This window comes from Lipophrys pholis (genome assembly GCF_963383615.2).
Source record: "Lipophrys pholis genome assembly, chromosome: 18".
Classification (NCBI taxonomy): domain Eukaryota; kingdom Metazoa; phylum Chordata; class Actinopteri; order Blenniiformes; family Blenniidae; genus Lipophrys; species Lipophrys pholis.
This window is the reverse complement of record NC_137646.1, coordinates 14,419,838-14,438,852: the sequence shown is the minus strand read 5'-3', so window position 1 is coordinate 14,438,852 and position 19,015 is coordinate 14,419,838. Positions and strand designations below refer to the sequence as shown.

At 42.0% G+C, this 19,015-nt stretch overlaps 2 protein-coding genes across 6 annotated transcripts; both read right to left on the bottom strand.

Moving 5' to 3' along the window:
- Nucleotides 1-439: 439 nt before the first annotated feature.
- LOC308123464 (active breakpoint cluster region-related protein-like) lies at nucleotides 440-10,985 on the bottom strand. Of its 5 annotated transcripts, none has more exons than XR_013936214.1 (23): nucleotides 10,870-10,955; nucleotides 10,527-10,621; nucleotides 10,314-10,418; nucleotides 9,159-9,395; nucleotides 8,515-8,622; nucleotides 8,389-8,443; nucleotides 8,260-8,312; nucleotides 8,045-8,182; nucleotides 7,851-7,972; nucleotides 7,579-7,735; nucleotides 7,370-7,489; nucleotides 7,114-7,189; nucleotides 6,292-6,387; nucleotides 5,987-6,061; nucleotides 5,748-5,845; nucleotides 5,256-5,357; nucleotides 3,747-3,910; nucleotides 3,431-3,570; nucleotides 3,137-3,271; nucleotides 2,372-2,477; nucleotides 1,790-1,931; nucleotides 1,556-1,712; nucleotides 440-566 (listed from the first exon to the last, which is right to left on the bottom strand). XR_013936214.1 is itself a non-coding variant. In XM_080485971.1 (22 exons), the coding sequence occupies exons 1-22, from the start codon at nucleotides 10,919-10,921 to the stop codon at nucleotides 1,611-1,613; spliced, it is 2,466 nt and encodes an 821-aa protein (XP_080342097.1). In that variant the 5' UTR covers nucleotides 10,922-10,985; the 3' UTR covers nucleotides 1,212-1,610. The 5 variants fall into 5 exon arrangements, 3 of the variants coding, with proteins under 3 accessions (XP_080342097.1, XP_080342098.1, XP_080342096.1); XR_013936215.1 differs by lacking the exon at nucleotides 440-566 and adding an exon at nucleotides 1,050-1,099; XM_080485971.1 differs by lacking the exon at nucleotides 440-566 and having other exon boundaries at nucleotides 1,212-1,712; nucleotides 5,256-5,342; nucleotides 5,987-6,064; nucleotides 10,870-10,985.
- Nucleotides 10,986-15,522: 4,537 nt separating this feature from the next.
- Nucleotides 15,523-18,796, bottom strand: ponzr1 (plac8 onzin related protein 1). The gene is made up of 4 exons (XM_080486795.1): nucleotides 18,468-18,796; nucleotides 17,600-17,710; nucleotides 16,580-16,725; nucleotides 15,523-16,093 (listed from the first exon to the last, which is right to left on the bottom strand). The coding sequence occupies exons 2-4, from the start codon at nucleotides 17,706-17,708 to the stop codon at nucleotides 15,956-15,958; spliced, it is 393 nt and encodes a 130-aa protein (XP_080342921.1). The 5' UTR covers nucleotides 17,709-17,710; nucleotides 18,468-18,796; the 3' UTR covers nucleotides 15,523-15,955.
- Nucleotides 18,797-19,015: the final 219 nt, after the last annotated feature.

Genomic DNA, 19,015 nt, shown 5'->3' with positions numbered 1-19,015 from the left:
CATTTCTTAACAAGTTCTAAAACATGGAAACTTCACAGGGTAAAAAATGTCAGTTTATTATCGATGTAATATTGAAGCCTAATTTATGATAACTCTACATATTCGCTTTCTTGACTTGATATTTTTCTTCTACTGAATCTGCTTCTTCTACAATTTTCTTAATCTCTTTTTTGTTTGTTTAATTTGCTTTTCCCCCCATTTCACTTCCAGTTCTTGGAGGTTCCCTTGTATTTAATAACATATAAACATTTGGAGCATGACTTAGCCATCTTTACCGACACCACATAAAGCTTCTCTCCTATTAGACGCCAGAAAGCAGATTAATATCTGTGCTTAACTGTCACAGGCAGATACAGACGATGAGTAAAGCCGTGCCTCGGTGTCTCTCGCGTTTGGAATGAGAGATTCAGGGTAAATCTCCTCGCTGGAACCTGCCGTCTCAACTCGACTTATCTCGTTAAACTTTTCCCACCAGTCCCAGGTGTCGACCAGTCGTCTGGTCCCCGAGCTGAGCCACAAATGTCTGCGATGTCTCGGGCCTCCCTGAGCTCCGCTCTCTTTGTAGTCTGCAATGAGAACCTCGTTTGGTCTTTGTAGTCGTCAAGCAGGACCTTATTTTGGCAGCCACCATGTTAGAGGGGACACGTGATTTATGACTCGGGGCCGTGGGGTGATCCCCCCTGTTCGTTTCCTCTTTTCTTTGGGTGGTGGGGTTTTAAATGTGTTCTGGATGTTGTTATGCCGTCCGTACAGTCGAGGAGGACTCGGGGTCCGGGATTAGCGATCAAAAGCCTGGAGGGGGGAGGTTGTGGGCTAAAAGGTTGGAGGTAACACTAACCCAGTCTGCCCAGGTGGTGTGATTGAAAAGAGACGGCCATCTGTGGTGTGGATGGGTCCAACAACGGCCCGATATGTGTGTGCGTGACTTTTATGGGGCGTACACTCTGTGGTGAACTCCGTCTCGTTGAATTTGAACCGTAACCGATTGGATTTCAGGCTCGGGGAGGTGACCCCATGACCTTTTCATAACATCTGTGCCCCTGATTTCTTCCTCCAGCACATTTTGACCATCTCTCACTCTCTGTGCCACCCTGGACATCTGCCTGGACGATAAAAAGGACACGTTTATAGCTACTTCTAATGAAAATCTGCTTTTTTTTCCTGCCGCTTTTGTGAGTTTGGATGGAGAACACCACAGAAAGTCCAGTCTAATCATGTGGTGTTAGGTTTTATTTCATTACACACCATGACAATAAATTACAGTATATAAATAGAACTTGACAGAAAGTTGTGATTTATCTATCTGAGCTCCACATTTTAGATTTACGTCTATTAAGGGAGTCCATTGTAAATTACATTAATTCGTAATAAGCTTATATTAAAAGAATTGTTTACGAGATATTAAAGTGATTTTATAAAATGTTGAACATTCATTGAATCTAAATAGCTGTAATTTGTTTATTTAAGTTCATTGTCTACTTCAAACCACAGTGCAGATGGTTGTAAAAAAAACAACCTTAAATGTAATAATCAATAAACAATTCTATTGTCTCACATGTTTCTGCTCTGGAGGTATGACTTTCCTGCCAGCCGCCGCACAGATGGCGGTCTCATATGTGGGTGGTCTCATCTTCAGGGTCTGTGTCATGCAGTGCAGAGATCTGGGCTACAGGGAGGTTGTTGCACTGCAGGTAGGAGAAAACCACTTGTACCTGAACACACAGACACGGAGAGCGTCAGTAAACCTTGAGGCCACATGGGAACAAGCAGAGCTGGAGGAAGTTCTCACCTGTACCACCACCTCCTGAGAGATATCCACAGTGGGACCTTTGTGTCCCACCCCGGCCACTGGGGGGCGTAACAGGCTGGGGCCAAACACTGTGGCTAAATTCAGTGTAGACATCTTGTTGACGTGTTGCCACGAAGACACCCTGCAAAATGATCGGTGAAAAGCAAACGGTAGGATTAGAAAACCGGAATCTGACGATGATGATTTCTGAAGCTGCTTCGTTCGGTCATCGGTACAAATCAACTCATTGAACTTTAATATATTTCTGATTAGAAAACTGCACAAAAACAGCTTTTATTTCCAATAAATGCAGTTTAATTTGGGTATTTTACAATACTGGCTGCAGCTATGAAATTTTGAATGGCATTTCTTTAATGGTACTCTTTAAAGAAATAACTTACTCTAATGGCTCAAATATCCTGTTACATTATTGGCTTTATTACATTGATAATGGCCCAAATTACGACTCTATCGTCAGGTATTACTTTATTGGCCGTTGTTCCAATATTGGTTGTGACACGACCTTTCTGTGCTGGGGGGTGTAGTGTGGAGCGGATGTGAACGTGACTCAGTGGTTCAGACCGTTGCAGGTGGTGCAGGACGTAGAGGAAGGTGTGGCGGTTGGCGTCGGGACACGACTGCAGCAGGGGCAACATGGAGGCCAGCCGTGAGTCCAAGTCCTGTATCTCTACGGAGGAAACGGATCATGTGGAGCCAGTTCACACACTGGTCAATGATTTAATTGTAAGATGGATACATGGTGCTGGAATTAAAAGGTAAAGAAACTGAGATTTGGGGGATCTTCTTGACATTAAATGACTCCGGTACTTTTATTAGTGGCAAAACCAATTTAGTGTGGTTTTCATTGGCATGTGCGTATTTGTTATGATGTTCGCTTGAGCGGCTTTCTTTGGAAAATTGGGGAAAGTAGCCGACAAATATGTGTTGTAGGTGTAGAGAGGAAACATGCAGTTGGAGCATTTGTCTATTTGTTAAAGTTTATGTGAGTTCAGCCAGTTGGACAAATCAAAATGGACTGTAGCTCAAGAGAAAGATGTGCTGAGGCAATATGTCCATATGGTGTGTGTGTGTGTCCGTGTGTGTGTGTCCGTGTGTGTCTGTCATTGTATGAGTGAATAGGTGACTATGACAAATCATGGAAAGCATGTCAAGAGTGCTCGAGCTGTAAAATGTGGTATTTATGTGAAGTCCATTCACGAGTCACTGCTGACGTTTAATTCCTGTGGTGTCCTTTGGCCACCTTTGTATAAAGCCAATACCACCATCAGATTCTTTCATCACGAGCCTCCACCGAACAGGAAACCACTCCGATGTGCGGCTCCTTACCCACAGCTCGTGTCAGACTCTGGAACAGCTCAGTGGGTATGAGCGGCTCAGGAAGCTCCCGGAAGTAAAGTTTGAGGACGCCGGAGACGACGTTCACCTCTGTGCCTCTCAGCTGGGTCACGGCTTCTCGCAGGTCTGAGAAGGAGAAAGTGGTGATGTTTTCTCTTGTCACACTCTTCCATTGCTTTGTGGCGTACAGCGTTATCGCTGATCTAACACTTTATTGCCCTTTATTCTGCTGTTAAAGGTTCTTGTAACACGTGCCAACAGAAAGTTAATGCTGAGGTTTCTTACTGCTGTTGAAAGCGGCCTTGAGCGCGTTGATGCCACTGGTCGTTCCTGAAATCCTGTAGATCCCCACTTCCTCCATCCCTCTCCTCTCCACCTCCTCCACGCAGCATCGCACAACATGAGGGACCAGCACTCCCTCCTGTCTGACAGGAAAGCATGTTTTCGAGAAGTGAAGGGTGTTTCATTTCACTCTTCTGCTTTTCCGTGGAAGGACTTCCCACAAAAACAAACCGCAAACTGCTCAAGGTTGCACACGGGGGAAATAAAACCCTGAAGTGATCGGCAGTGTGAGGTTTCTAGATGACAGGCGGGAACTCACTGTGCCAAGGTCTGGATGGGGACGCTGAAGATGGGCGGCTGTTGGAATGTGGAGCTGGGCGGCTCCAGCGGGTGGGGACAGAACTTCAGAGAGAGCATCACCTCCACCTGCTGCAGCTGGAGTGTCTGTCTCCTCCACCGCTTCGTCAGGGTGCTGGAATCCAGCTGATGGACACACAATATACTCAGCCTACTTCACAGTCTGAACAAAATCTCAGAAACATTGAGAAGGATTCATCATGATTTTCTCAAAAATATTTTTCTTTGAAAGTTCAGATTAAAAAGCAACAGAGGCAAAAAATGTAAATATCCAACTTAAGCATCCACCTTCAGTGTTTTCTCTGTTGTTTTAAAAGCTTTCAGGCAAATTTTGTAGGTTTTTTGGTAATATATCTGAAGGTAAATATATGAGATGGTCGGTCAGTAGGTAGGTAGGTGGGTGGGTATGTATGTATGTAAGGAGGTAGGTAGGTAGGTAGGTAGGTAGGTAGGTAGGTAGGTAGGTAGGTAGGTAGGTAGGTAGGTAGGTAGGTAGGTAGGTAGGCAGGTAGGTAGGTGGGGAGGGAGGTAGGGAGGTAGGGGGTGAGTGAGTGAGTGAGTGAGTGAGTGAGTGAGTGAGTGAGTGAGTGAGTGAGTGAGTGAGTGAGGTAGGTAGGTAGGTAGGGAGGGAGGGAGGGAGGTAGGGAGGGAGGGAGGGAGGGAGGTAGGTAGGTAGGTAGGTAGGTAGGTAGGTAGGTAGGGAGGGAGGGAGGGAGGGAGGGAGGGAGGGAGGGAGGGAGGGAGGTAGGTAGGTAGGGAGTGAGGTAGGGAGGTAGGTAGGTAGGTAGGTAGGTAGGTAGGGAGGTAGGTAGGTAGGTAGGTAGGTAGGGAGGTAGGGAGGTAGGGAGGTAGGGAGGTAGGTAGATAGCAAGTGAGCAAGAAAGTGAATTTATAAATAAATAGAATTTGCCAAGTTGACAAAAAAATTGCAAATTGACAAAGAACTGTTTTTCTTATGTGCTGCCTTCTAACGATGTCATCAATCGCTTAATAATAAACATTATGTAAAAGTTTGATGCATGTTTTTCCAGTTAATATTAGGAGGGTAGTATTACTTTACAACTACATTACCATCTTGCGTTGAAATATTTCATATGAAGTCACATGTGTGATGTTTTCTAATCTCGTGGACGACTAATAAATGGGAACTTTTTTTTATTTTCCTTTTTCAATGTCAAACCCTCGATCTACATGGTTATTGCAGATCTGCTTTTGGCCTTAATAATGGTGTTTGACTCAAGATAGGAACTTCAACACTGGATCTTACATGTTGTCATTCATAAGAAATGTGGTTTTCAAAGACTACAAACTGCAAATGTATGATCTAAAGCAGTACTGAGTGTTACTAGCAGCCAAGAACATTTTCTTTTGTTTTTGGGTCCATTAAATATGTAACCACGATGAAAGCATCTGGACCATCTGAACAGTGAGCCTTGTTCTATTCTGAAGTTTTGAAGCTATATTGATGTACCTTTATGGTAGTTTTTCCGAGCACAGCATCATCCTGCCCATCTGCTTGACTCACACAGAGCACCTTCAGGTTCTGAGCAGCGTCCACCTGGAAAGACAGCTCCTGTTTGAAATGAAGAAGATGTCATGAACACTGACGGCACCGGGGGAACTCATGTCTCCCTCTAAGCCTTTCAATCCGGGCTACCACATGGATTCAGTGTCAATTTTACTGCCGCTGATAATGTTTAAAGCGTGGCATACAGAGCAGAGATTTTTTTTAATCCTCTGAGCCGGAGCAAAGCCTAACATCATGTCGGATGCTGTCTAGACAGGCAGAAGTCATTTAATGCGCTGAAAACGCCGACAAATCATCCCCCGAATGTTGCTGTCAAACGTGCATTATCATAAGAAAAGGCTCAAATGTTCTGGCTCATTTGATTGATAGATTTTTCTTAAGATCAGAGACAAATACATGGTTGATAACTTGGATTTAAAAGAGTTTGAATGTCACCTGGTCCCAGTGTGGGTTGAGACTGCGGATGGACGAGTGTGTCTGGGCTTGATTATTGTAAATGTTGTAGCCGTCGACTTCCACACACACATACACACCTGAGGGGGGGGGGGGGGGACACACACAAACAATGGATATACAGTACATTGCATCAAATTCATGATAAATGCAAATAACTTCACACGGTTGTGGTGTTTATATTTTCAATTCTGCGCTTGTATTTATAATCGCAAACATACAAGCTGGTTGCTGAAGACCACAAGCTGAGTGGATCACAACTCCTAAAGTCCCACACAGCGACTCTTCGTCCTCTCCTGCTGGGAGACAGAGACAGAAATCGCTCTGGTTTCATGGAGACGGAATGAAAGTGAAACAGCGGTACAAGAAGAAAAAGTCAAAAAAAACACACTGAGCGTGTTAAATGAGGCCGCGGCAACGTGAATAAGCTCAAAACTCCTGAAGCTTGAGCAGTCAGTCACTGTATTGTGTTTCAGTCACACTGTGACCTGATTCACTGGTGCAGAGAGAAAGGCGGCGGCCGTACCAGCGTCAGCGTTGTGGAGCGGTGGCTGCTGGGTCATTCTCAGTTTCACACATGCACTGGTGAGCGTCAGCAGGTCTGGAGGAACCGTTTCAATGTCTGAGAAACCACATCAACCAACAATCAGCTTGTAGTGATCAAGAGTACATGTTAAACTGAAGCAAAGGACAGAGACGCCAGTTGGGTTTCAACAGCTTTACAGCATATGGAGTGAAAAAGTAGAACTATATAATATTGTAGGCACTGTGTCAAGGCGATTGAGCTATTTTACTAACGTGTAAAAATACTTTTTATCATAGGAAGTCGTTCCATGACTTATTTTCGAGAGACAGCTTTTTTAAAAACTGCACCTTCTTAATTTTTTTTGGTGTAAGTTCTGCAGTTTTCTGGAAAAGAACAGGAGCTGTTCCCGAAACACTAATGACCCTTTGTACAAAAGGTCATGTAGGATGGATGTAAGTAATGATCCAGTTGTGAAGCAACCACAGTAAAATGTTATTTCAAGAATTGATTAATTCACTCGGACCTTGTTTGAATTGGCGTTAAAAGGCATTTTGTTCTCTCTTAGTTTGAAAGTCTATGTCCTCTAATTTATGTAATTTCACTGTACATCAAACGTCAGCAACATTTCAGGAATGTTGTTCCGCGGGAAGGAAGAAAGATCGGTCCTTGAAGTCTCAGGAGAGAAAACGAGCTTTTTGTAATTCAACATCAAATTGGCAAAGAAGTGAGCAACATAAAGGTGGATGATTGTACTCGAGAATACCTGTTTTATCAGTGCTTCATCCGTCTTTTACAGCAGTTTTACTGACGCTGTATACTCACTGTTTAAGGTCAGTTTGTAAACGGCTTCCCTCCATTCTTCTTGTTCGTACAGGGAGGAGAAGAGGAGCGTGTGGCTCTGGGGTGAGACAAACAGTGCTTTGAAAATCTTTGTCTGCGTGTGTGTGTGTGTGTGTGTGTGTGTGTGTGTGTGTGTGTGTGTGTGTGTGTGTGTGTGTGTGTGTGTGTGTGTGTGTGTGTGTGTGTGTGTGTGTGTGTGTGTGTGTGTGTGTGTGTGTGTGTGTGTGTGCTTGCCAACCTTTCCACTGGGGCTGTGCAGCTCCAGTCTGCAGTGAGGAGAGTGTGTGAGCAGCATCAGCTCCATCTGCTCCAGTTTCTTCTTGCTTCGAGCCGCTGAGGTCAGGAACCTGGACCCTCGCTGTACAACACACACGTTCACACTTCACTCACCCGCTATCGAAACAAAGCGCGGCCATTGTCTTCTTTCTCTGTCAATTAAGGACTCACTGAGTGTTGTAGTAGCTGCTGTCTTAGGAGGTAAATCTTAGTTCTTATTGTGTGTAAACGGATGTTTGTTTCAGATGTTTGTTCCTGACCTGCAAACCAGCGAAGCCTGAGACCAGCAAGAGGGAGGTACCAGCAAAACCTGTACTGGTCCTGCTTCCTGGAAGAAACACAAACACTTTTTGCTTTTTGTAGCTGCAAAGGTTAGAGCAGAGGCATGTTGTACCTGCAGCGTGCTGCTGTCTTAGAATGTTGCCTCCTCTGGTGTCACTCACCCTCTGATTGAATGTTTGAGCCTGGTGCACAGCAGGAGGTCCGTATAAAGGAAGAGGTGACGCAGGCCGCGCTCCCCCTCGCTTACATCCACCGCAAAGCCATCACGCATCAGCTGACGTCTCTGTGAGGACACGCGCCGCTGTATGATCGGGCTCACTGATTTTGACGGGAAGGGCTCACGTTCAGGACTCACCATGCCGTGGCTGAGCGTGACCCCGCGTCGATTCTGTGAACTCTCGTTGACACCAGACAGGAAGCTGTGAGACAACCTCAGAACTTCCTGCAAGATGGCATAGTCCCTGTGCTCTAAGGGAGTCGTCTTCAGGAGGTCCTGCAAGGTAGTCGGGTCATAAACTTAGGAAATAAACAAAATTGCTTCAGGTAAAGCTGCAGAACTGCGTTTCTCACGAGCAATACTAATGTGTTCTTGGTCACTCGGTCCAAAGGCTTGTAGAGTAAAGCTGCGACGAGAGACGACAGACATGAGACAATCACAGTCAAATAAAGTGAAAACGCTTTTTTTTAACAATACGATACCTTCTAATGTGTACGCAGTCCGAGCTTTGTCTGTGCCACTGTTGGACATCATACTCTGGAAAATGCAAATAGATTAGAAGACACATTTTCTATTGAGCGAAGAGCCACGTCGGCTTTGGGTTTTACCTCCGCCAGAGTTCGGAAGCGTTGGTCCGAGTGCGTACACTTCCTGACAACTTCCACAGCTTTCTCGTAGTTTTCAATGAAGCCACCGTACAGGCCGATCTGGTTCACCTTTACAGAGACGGATTAAATGTTATGTTATGGTCTCTGCTGTGTGAAAAGTTAAACTGAACTATTCTAAAGTGTGTTTTAGTCAGCACATGTTATTCGTTTGTACTTGGGAAAAAAAAGTCAACAGTGAAGCAGACGATGTGTTCATTTTTGTTTCTGGGAATTTGGTCTATTAAACATACTGGTGAGTTTCGAGATCTAGATATTTAGTGGATGTTTTTTTTTTTTTTCTTTTAGAGGCATTATACTCTTCTTTTAAAGAAACAAAAATAAATTTAGTATTTTTACATTAAATCTTTCTGAACCACCAAATAAAAGACAATTAAACAGTGAAGTGTTTGGTTTGTTTTTAACTAAGAGTCGGATTTAACAACCATTAAGGTTTTCCTGACTTTACAATTAAGCATTAAAACTCTGTCACTGTTTTTCACAAAAAACACGTTTCAAAAGGATTTACAGTGTAATTTCCTAAAAAAAAACAATAAAACATCCCCCCATATCTCATTCAGAATTGAAAGTGTGGAGGTTTGAATTACCATTTTCAAAAACAGGTCTCCCACCATCAGCCCAGCGTTTCTGCACTTCGTTCCTGCTTGGTGGTGGTCTGGGGGATCTTCAGCCGGGACGGGAGCGTTCAGACGGTCCTTCAGGCCCGAGTAGAAGCTCTGGTGCAAGTCCTTGAGTTCAGGCACCTGGTAGAAAACAGTCTGGACCTGCTGACTGGTCAGAACCGGCTGGGAGGTCCTGGCTGAGGCCCGCAGAGCCTTCATGGGCTGCAAACAGCAAAAGCCAGAGAAACATTGAAAAAAAGAGAAATAGTCTAAACTATGTAGGTGAGAAAAACCTGCTGGTGTTTAAGTGATGAAATGTGACTTGTGACAAGGAAATGAACGTGTGAACAAACTGAACGGAGAGCACAGTTCACACATTTATCAGGACAGACAGTCCTACTCCCTCCTTATTGTGGCATTATTAACTTACCCATGTTGTATTGCTGAATAACTGAATACAGACACTCACTTCAAACTATTTAACATCTTCAGTGAAGTTTCTGTTGAGTATTTGCTGAACTCGATGATGTGACAAGGAACTTATTATATGTTTAAAATGTTGGGCACTGGGCGCCCATATCGCATATAGCTCCACCTAAAAAAAGACAATTGGGGGGTGTAGCTTGAACACTCCGGGTGTATCTCGTCTTCATAGTGCCAAAACCACATGTGAGTTAGGCCGCTGTTACTTTACCCGGAAGGACCGTTGACATTTGATCTCGTCGCTCAACAAACTCTGTGTGTCCACAACTAGCTAAAAGTTGTGGCTCCATAACTGCAAACATCAATCTTTTTAGAATAAACGACAACCTCATTTGTCAAGGAGAACAATGCGCTGACCACACAGGTGGAAGTAAAACACTGTTACTGTTGGGCACAGATTGTATAAAGCAGACAGAAAAACCTTCATATAAATGCTGAGGAAATACATTTGCAGTAAACACAAGCAAACCAAGGGAACTGCCTGCAGTGTTTGTATTACTGTATCTGATGAGGCTACTTTTAAAGGCGCAGCGACAGTTGAACAAAGCAGAAGTTACACACCAATATGTACGGGGGTTTTCCACTAATACAATATGACTCAGTCAGAATACCCAGTATTGACACACACAGTTCACACACAATGAGGGTTAGTGTTACCATCAGCAGAGTGTCCAGCTCCCTGAGATAAACCTCTTCACTCTCCAGGATGCTTTTCAGGACAACAAGTCTTCTCTCCGACATCTCCTCCCAGCTGAGTGAATTCTGGATGGGAGCACGTTCGACAAAATATCACAGTCTAATAATGTTATTGCAGAAAACCTCTATGCAAACGGTCATCGAATCTGTGATGTGTATGAACTGTGAGCTCACTGGAGTGACGGGCAGCTCGATGTCCTCAGACAGTAAGCAGGACACCGCTTCTTCCTGGAAAACATCCTCCTCCAAGGCATCACTTTCTGCTTCCACTACAATAAACATGCACACACACAGTCAGCACATGATGACGCATGGCAGCAACAAGCCACGATTCTGCTGCAAATCCAACAAATGCATCTTTCTGCATGCGATAACATTGCTTCCAGCTTCCTACAATCTGACCACACTAAATCAATGGTGGACATAGAGTACAATTATGGATGATTATATTTAACTTCTCAGTTTCAGCAGAAATTATGCTGAAATGTGAATGTTAGTGAGAGAGTGGCCTCCTCACCTGGTATGTGTTGCTCCTCCAGATAAAGCACGGCCTCCTGGTACACGTCCATGGCAGAAACAAGCCGTCAGTCCTCTCTCAGCACAGTCAGCCACTCAAATGCTGCATCTGGAAACAGAAAACTTCCTGTTTCGGTCAAAGATGCACTAAAAAGGGAAAAATACCGCTTCCTGTCTGTGTGAAAACCCGATGAGAACTGACACCTGGTACAGTGAATATGTTTATTTGTGAGGCTTCATACGAAAAGAAACTTAAAATGGAGGCAAAACAAAGTTGAAAAATGAAGGAGTAAAAGTTATGTTTGAGGTCCAGGCTTCTAGTTTAGATGATAATCTGAAGTTTGAGGTCTTTAAAGGACTTTCTAATGATACTTCACCTAACTTTGCCAATTCTATTACCTACTACTACTACAATAATAATAATAATAATAATAATAATAATAATAATAATAATAATAATAATAATAATAATAATAAATAAATAAATAAACAAATAAATAAACAAATAAGTAAATAAATAAATAAGTATTCTTACTGTAAAATATACTGATATACTGCATATATATATAATATATACATAATATACTGCAGATAAATCACAAATAATATTGTCATCGACTTTCAAAGTCAATATCTTGTGAAATTATCCCTGTATAAAAATGCACTATAACAACTAAAAGTAATTGAACTGACTAAAAAAAAAGGCCCCAAACTAACCTCAACACAGGCCAACAACTTTTCTCTAACATCAGATTATCACTCGTGAAGCTCAAGAGCCGTATTGACTCACATCTTATAGCTTCTCAACTCAACTCAGCTTTATTTATAGAGCACTTTAAAACAACACCGTTGGCCAAAGTGCTGTACACAGACAGGAGCACATAAAAAGAATTAAAAAAAAATATATATATATATATATATATATGTGTGTGTGTGTGTGTGTGTGTGTGTGTGTGTGTGTGTGTGTGTGTGTGTGTGTGGGTGTGTGTGTGTGTGTGTGTAGAGAGAGAATTAAATAACAACACAGAATAAAAGCAATGTAGAACAATAAATACAATAAATATAACTATAAACGTTAAAAACAACAAAAAACAATAAAAGTCAACCTCTCAGACTGAGTTAAAAGATATAAGTCTTCTGAGAGCTTGGTGGAACTTTACATTTTCCCAGTGGGAAGGTCCTTTGTTAGACTGGGTTCAAATACATAATACAAGCTGAAAAGTGGTACTTTTACTCTTTACAGCATACATTGAAAGAAAATAAAACTTTTAATCACAATAATGAGGGGAATTCACTTTCACGTGAAGTTTTATTTTAACATGAGACCAATATTTGCTTGATTTAAAGAGTGATTTGTCATAATGAACTGAAAAAAGGAGGTGGTGCAACTGCACCACGTGTTGTGGTTTCTTGTATTTCCTTCCAGGTCCCACGCAACATGGGTTTAAATATCTGTTAGAAATAAAGACGATAAGTATGTATCTCTGTAAAGCGATGCTGCCCTCTGCAGTAAAACAGATGCTATTACATCTAGTTTCACAGGCTGTTTTCAAACCCGGCTGACAGGAGGCGACGTCAGATTGTATCTTCTCGCTTTTCACCAAGACTCTGAGGATAATCAATGACAATGGTTCTTTCGCTCCTCCGGTTTTCTTTCTCCCTTTTGTTTAGATATCATTTCTGGCTCCTTTTTTCATAAAATATTTCTCTTTCCAGACCTGTGTCTGTGATACCTGCACGTGCCAAGTGTTTGTTCTGTTGCAACACGGTTCGTCAATAAAGAGGAACAATGTAGTTGTAAAACAGACAGAATTGTCTAGTGTCGTCTTGTGAAACTTACTCGTGGTGGGAAAGTTTCGATTCTGGATCTGGTTGTCCTTTTTGATAAAAACATAAAAAATAAAAAATAAAACCCACGGCATGTTTCAGTTATAAGTTTCATAAACATTCATGTGCACCGTTCTAGTGAATGCGTACACCTGCTTATTTTATTCCCACTAATCCCAATCAGCTCTCCAGTTTCTTCACATTCACATTCATTTCCGTCACCGGAAGCAGAAGCTCCCCCGTCTTCATCGCAACCAATAAAACAATAAAATGTTGGAATAGGAGGAAACTTCAAAAGGTTCTTATATGTTTATCTTTTGTGTTCATAGGATGTTCGTGTGTCTCAAGTCGTCCTGGGTGTTACAGTGGGATTGGCCTCCCTGTTAGTTCTCTCTCACTGGTACATAATCTCCCCCTCAACGAGACTGGCGTCCATCCATGGTCTGCTTGTCTATAACGCTTTGAAAATGATGAGGTCCGTAGATATAAAAAAGTTATTAATAAAAACACTATGAAAATTGTACATCAATGAAAAAAAGATTTGTGTTATGTATATATATATATATATATATATATATATATATATATATATATATATATATATATATATATATATATATATGTTTTTTTGTGTATTTTAAATGTGAAATATTTAAAGCCTTTTATTTCTTGAAATGTTGATGATTATTTCTTACAGAGAGTGAAAACACAAAATTCAGTGTCGCAGAAAATTTGAATATTACATAAGCTCAAGGGGGAAAAAAGGATATTTTAAAATAAAATGTAAGGCTTCTGAAAAGTCTGTTCATTTCTCTGCACTCAATACTTGGTTTGGCTCCTTTTGCGTGGGATGAGGCCATCAACCTGTGGCACTGCTCAGGGGTAATGGAAGCCCAGGTTGCTTTGACAGCAGCCTTCAGGTGATCTGCATTGTTGGTCTGGTGTCTCTCACCTTCATCTTGACACTAGCCAGAGATTCTCTCTGGGGTTCAGCTCAGACCAAGCACAGTAACACCAGGGTCATTGAACCAGCGTTTGGTACCGTTGGCAGTGTGGGCCGGTGCCACGTCCTGCTGGAACATGAAATCAGCGTCTCCATAAAGCTTGTCAGCAGGAGGAAGCATGAAGTGCTCTAAAGTTCCCTGCTGGATGGCTGCGTTGACTGTGGACGTCAGAAAACCCAGTGGAGCGACAGCAGCAGAGGACATGGCAGCACAAATCATCACAGACTGAGGAACCGTCACACTGGACTTCAAGCAAGGTGGATTCTGAGCCTCTCCGCTCTTCCTCCACACTCTGGGAACTCCATTTACAAACGAGATGCAAAATGTACTTTCATGTGAATAAAAGGACTTTGGCCCACTGAGCAACAGTCCAGTTCTTTTTCTCCACAGCCCAGGTGGGACGCTCCTGACCTTGTCTCTTGTTCAGGAGTGTCTAGACACCAGGAATGTGACATTTCTATCCCATGTCTAGGATTGGTCTGTGCCTAGAGGCTCCTGATGCTCTGACTCCAGCCTCAGTCCGTCCTCGTGAAGCTCCACCAAATTCTTCAAAGCATTTTGCTTGACAATCCTCTCAAGGCTGCGCTCATCCCTTTTGCTGCGGTACCTTTCCCTACCACACTTTCTCCTCCCACTCAACTTTCTCTGAACATGCTTGGATCCAGCACTCTGTGAACAAGCAGCGTCTTTAATGACCTTTTGTGGCTTTACCCTCCTTGTGGACGGTGTCAATGACTGTCTTCTGGACATCTGTCAAGTCAGCAGTCTTCCCCATGATTGTTACAGTCATAGCTACAGGTACCCGGGTGTTTGAAAAAACTGATATTTCTCTGGGTTTGGGCCTCACATTTACACATAAACGCAGCTGCGACACACCACAAACGATGATTCCTGAAAACTCCAGAGACAGTGGAGATCAGGATAAAATCCATGTCTCTGTTCGCATCTAAACGCAGGTAGGCAGATATTTACGTCACAATTCGTGACGTCCTGTTTTTTCCCCCCAGGATTCTGATTGGCTATCATGGCTTCATGTTACACTGCCCCCTACAGGTTTGCCATGTTCATAGCAGCTCTGAACCAGCTGTACATGTTGGTCAGTGTAAATTAAGATTCCTTTTTAAAACGTGGAGAGGGAAATGTCTGTTTTTTTTAATAAAACTGGGTCGGTGTAAACGTGGCCTGAGAAACTATTTAAAGGCTCAGGGAACCTTTGCAGGTGTTTTGAGTTAATTAGCGGATTAGGGTGGGACACCATGACCTTTTCAAAACGGAACTTTTCCACAATATTCAAATTTTCTGATAATATTCAAAATATTCAAAACACATATTCAAAACAAATATTCAAAACACTGACTTTTGGGTTTTCACCATCCGTCAGCCATAATCATCAACATTTCAAGAAATAAAGGCTTGAAATATTTCACTCTATGTGTCATGAACCTATATCATATATGAGTTTGACTTTCTGAAATGAGTCACAAAAAATATTGAACATTTTCATGATATTCAAATATTTTTTTGGTTTTGGTCCAGATTCACGTGTTTTTTCATTTCAGGCGCATCTAGGTCAGGCTGCAACACCATCACATAACCAACATACACACACCCTCACATTCCAATAGCGGGCAGATACGGTTTATAGTCCTTTGATCTCGTTGCTTCTGTGACATGGCAACCTTCCAATTCAGCGATGAAGTAATACCATAAAGCATAACCCACATAACTCTACGGTTGCGCAAGTACAGGAAGATAAAACTAAATGTTTTTGGAATGTGTGTAGAAACTGGAGCAAGACCACACATGTAAACCTGGACGCCAACGGCAGACGATAAATTGTGTTTATTAAAGTTTCGACGTATTCAGCAGTTTGAACGACTGTGAAGTCAGAGCGCTTTAAGCTTTCATTTTCATTTAGTAAGACTAAACGTGACCAAGAACAGCGTCTCGTCAGGTTTTTGAGACGACAAATTCTACAGGAGCACGAAAAATTTTCCATTGAAATAAGTGAAAGGATGAAAACTGATATTTTATTGTAACATATATATTTATTGATTCAAGAGAAGCAAACAAGCGAAACATTACAAGTGGAACAAGGTTATCGGATCAAACATTCACTTTGAGCATCACAAAACAAACTGCGCTGCTCCGAACAGAACGGTGGACCTTTAACGCTCAGGCTACTTCACAGAACAAACCTCTTTTCAAGTGTTTCAACGACACGAATTCTTAAAGAGAACACCACGTTTTGCATCCTTAACGCATGACTTGCGTGGTGACCACGGTGTCAGTGACGTGCCCCTGCTGGCCTCTGTTCTTCAGCTCGCGGTTCATCTGGCACCAGACGCACGCGTAACACCACAGCAGCTTGCAGCAGTCGTCGCAGAACGAGCCCTGCGGGGGGGACAAGGCACGAGACGAGATAAGATGGAGTCGCGTCAGGCTTAATAACTTTATTAACCTGTTTGCATGAAAAGTCCTCAGTTTGACACTACGTTCTCATCTGATACGACCTGAAACATTTACTGTATTTAAAGCTCGGCAAAAAAACAAAAAAAAAAACAGCAAATAACTAGTGTGCTGACAAACAACTTCACACACACCCATGTGGGAAATAGTAATAGTAACAAACCACTTTAGCAACGTAGCTATGGACGTACACACACACACACACACACAGAGTTATGTGGTAAGTAAACATGAGGAACTGTTGTTGCGTTCTCTCGAAATGCCAACATTTCACAAAGATCAGAACAGTGTGACTGCAACTGGTGGCTATATACTGTAAGTGAACTCCATTTACTACTCTATTCGAACGTTTTGAGACTTTGACTATAAATAATGGAGGGAAATTTGCTGCTGACAAACTTTCCGCCTTACAGGGATGTTGTAGCGCTCCCTGATGGAGGAGCGGAGGAGGCAGGACACCACGCAGCAGTAGTCCAGGCACGGCATGCAGCAGCACCAGCCGTAGTTACTTGCAGTTTGACACTGCATGCAGGGGAAACACCACAAACCAAAGCAACCTGCCGGATGAGAGGCTCATGAGCTCGTACACCGTAATGTCAAATTGATTGTTTCAAGATGCTTTGATTGGAGACGTATGTAATGAACCAGGAGATAGTTTTAGAAATCTGAACATTTGGGTTTGTATTTATATGTTGAAATTGACTCTCGCCTTGTAATCAGCTGTACAAGAAAAGAAAAAAAGCCCATACTAACAAACATATTTGATCACTCACTTCATGTTTATATGATTAGCAGGCTCACTGGCTTTTTGTTCTTTGGAACACTTCACTTTAATAATCATAAGGCATCTTAAAACAGCTTGCATAACATAATTATTCCTTTAGATAGTCGCTGTCACAAATGTGATTGGTTATAAGTGACACAAAACTTTGAGATGAACTCTCTCCTCCCTGCACTGATGGGGAAAAAAATGTGACAAAGTAAAAGCATGGAAAACACAAGACATATGTCTGCTCGGACACATCTTTTATCTGGACTATTATGAAAAAACACACGTAGACATTGAGAGTTAATAAGTGCATAAATGCATTTATTGCATAAAATGCAAAACTTCCGTTGCGTTGTGGTTGTCCGTTTACATGCAAACGGCAGTTGGAGCCACTCAAAAGTCTATTTTTTTGGAAACAGCTGCCAAGGTCGAAATTTTCGAAAACGCTCAGGCTGTGTTCGTTGTATAAACGGGCAGAAACGCTGCTACTGTGAGTGTGCACCACGCCCATGGTTAATGGTTATTCTGCCGTTGCCGTGTGGATAAAAACAGTTTTCAAAACATTGCCCTGTAAAATACGACACTTTTCTGAAAAGAAAACACAAAATTGATGCGTTTTGACTTGAAACGCTGCGTTAACAAGGATTGATCAGCTGACTTACAGGTGCTCATGTCCTTGCAACAGTCACACAGGTCGGTGCTCCATGCCCCGACCCCCTGAGAGGCCCTGGTGACTGTGACCACCTGGGTTGGCTGTTGGTACACCGCCATTTCTGAGGGACACAAAGGAAACTAATAAACACAAAACTATATTGCACCGTTAACCATTCCTTTTATTGAACTATACTTATGTGATAGGAGACAGTACTATGAGTTAATCATTATCTCTATTATGAATGTCGGGAAGTCACAAAAGAAAAGCTTTAAAATCCCAGCACCGAGCCCTGAGGCATCTTGAATAAGCAATCTCCTCGCTGCCACAGTAACCATCTAATCACTTGCAGGGTGACTTTTAATCTGGATCTGCAATTTCATCTGTTTCATCGGGTTTAACGACTTTAACTGTCATTTCTAACCAGAAAGTCCGTAAGGCTTGCTAATGCTAATTAGCTCGTGCTAATGCTATCAACTTAGCTTTCAAAATATAGATTTTTTTTTACTTTTAATCCATTTTAAGTCTTAATTTAGAAGCTTTTAGAGCGTTTTAGTTTAATTTGTGTAATTGTGTTGCTTGTTTTGTCTTCATTTGTTAATGAATTAAAAACAAAAACAAAAGAACTCAACCCAAAGCCAGATAATATAAACTATAAACTAATATGATAACTATTAAAGAAATTAAAAGGGACTATATTGATCAGTATAAAAGTATCACACTATATAATAACAGAAAATGCAGTAAACCTATCTATAAAATCAGCTCCCTCCTTTTTTCTTGAGCTACTAACAGGTTGTGTAAATAAAGGAATTTCAGATTTACACTTGATACTGAGCCACATTTTACTTAAAGATTAAACAATGATGTTTTCTTACCTTTCTGTTGTTTGAGGGAAGGTAAAGGTTGTTTTACACAGGTCCAGTCCACAGTGAGAATGAGGCAGGCTGTCACACGTGTCTGAGACTTTTATTCTTATCAATTTTAGTTTCCTTTTACTTGAGAGACAGCCCCCTCCACTCCTCCAGCCCTCCAACCCTCTACATTACACCGCTACACCACATCCATGTGCAGTTTCTTCTCTTGATCAAGAAATATCTCAGTAAAGATATGGCAGACAAAAAGCAGCTCATAGGTTTAAATGAAGGTAGCTTATTGCACCTTTTACAACACCTCTACTTCTCTGTAATTCACCTCTTTAGTATATAAAAGGAAGTGAAAGATAGTTTCATCCATACAGGGTTTTTTGTTTTTGCATAGCCTGTGAAATTCCATGAGAAACATCATGAAGGTTTGTGCATATTATATTCATTTAACGAGTCCAATCTGGCCCCGACAGAGTGAAAAGGTTGCCACTAAAACCTCATTTTGAATGTTTCTGGTAGCAGTCATGTTTTAAGCTGTTTTGGAGAGACAAAAAGAAATG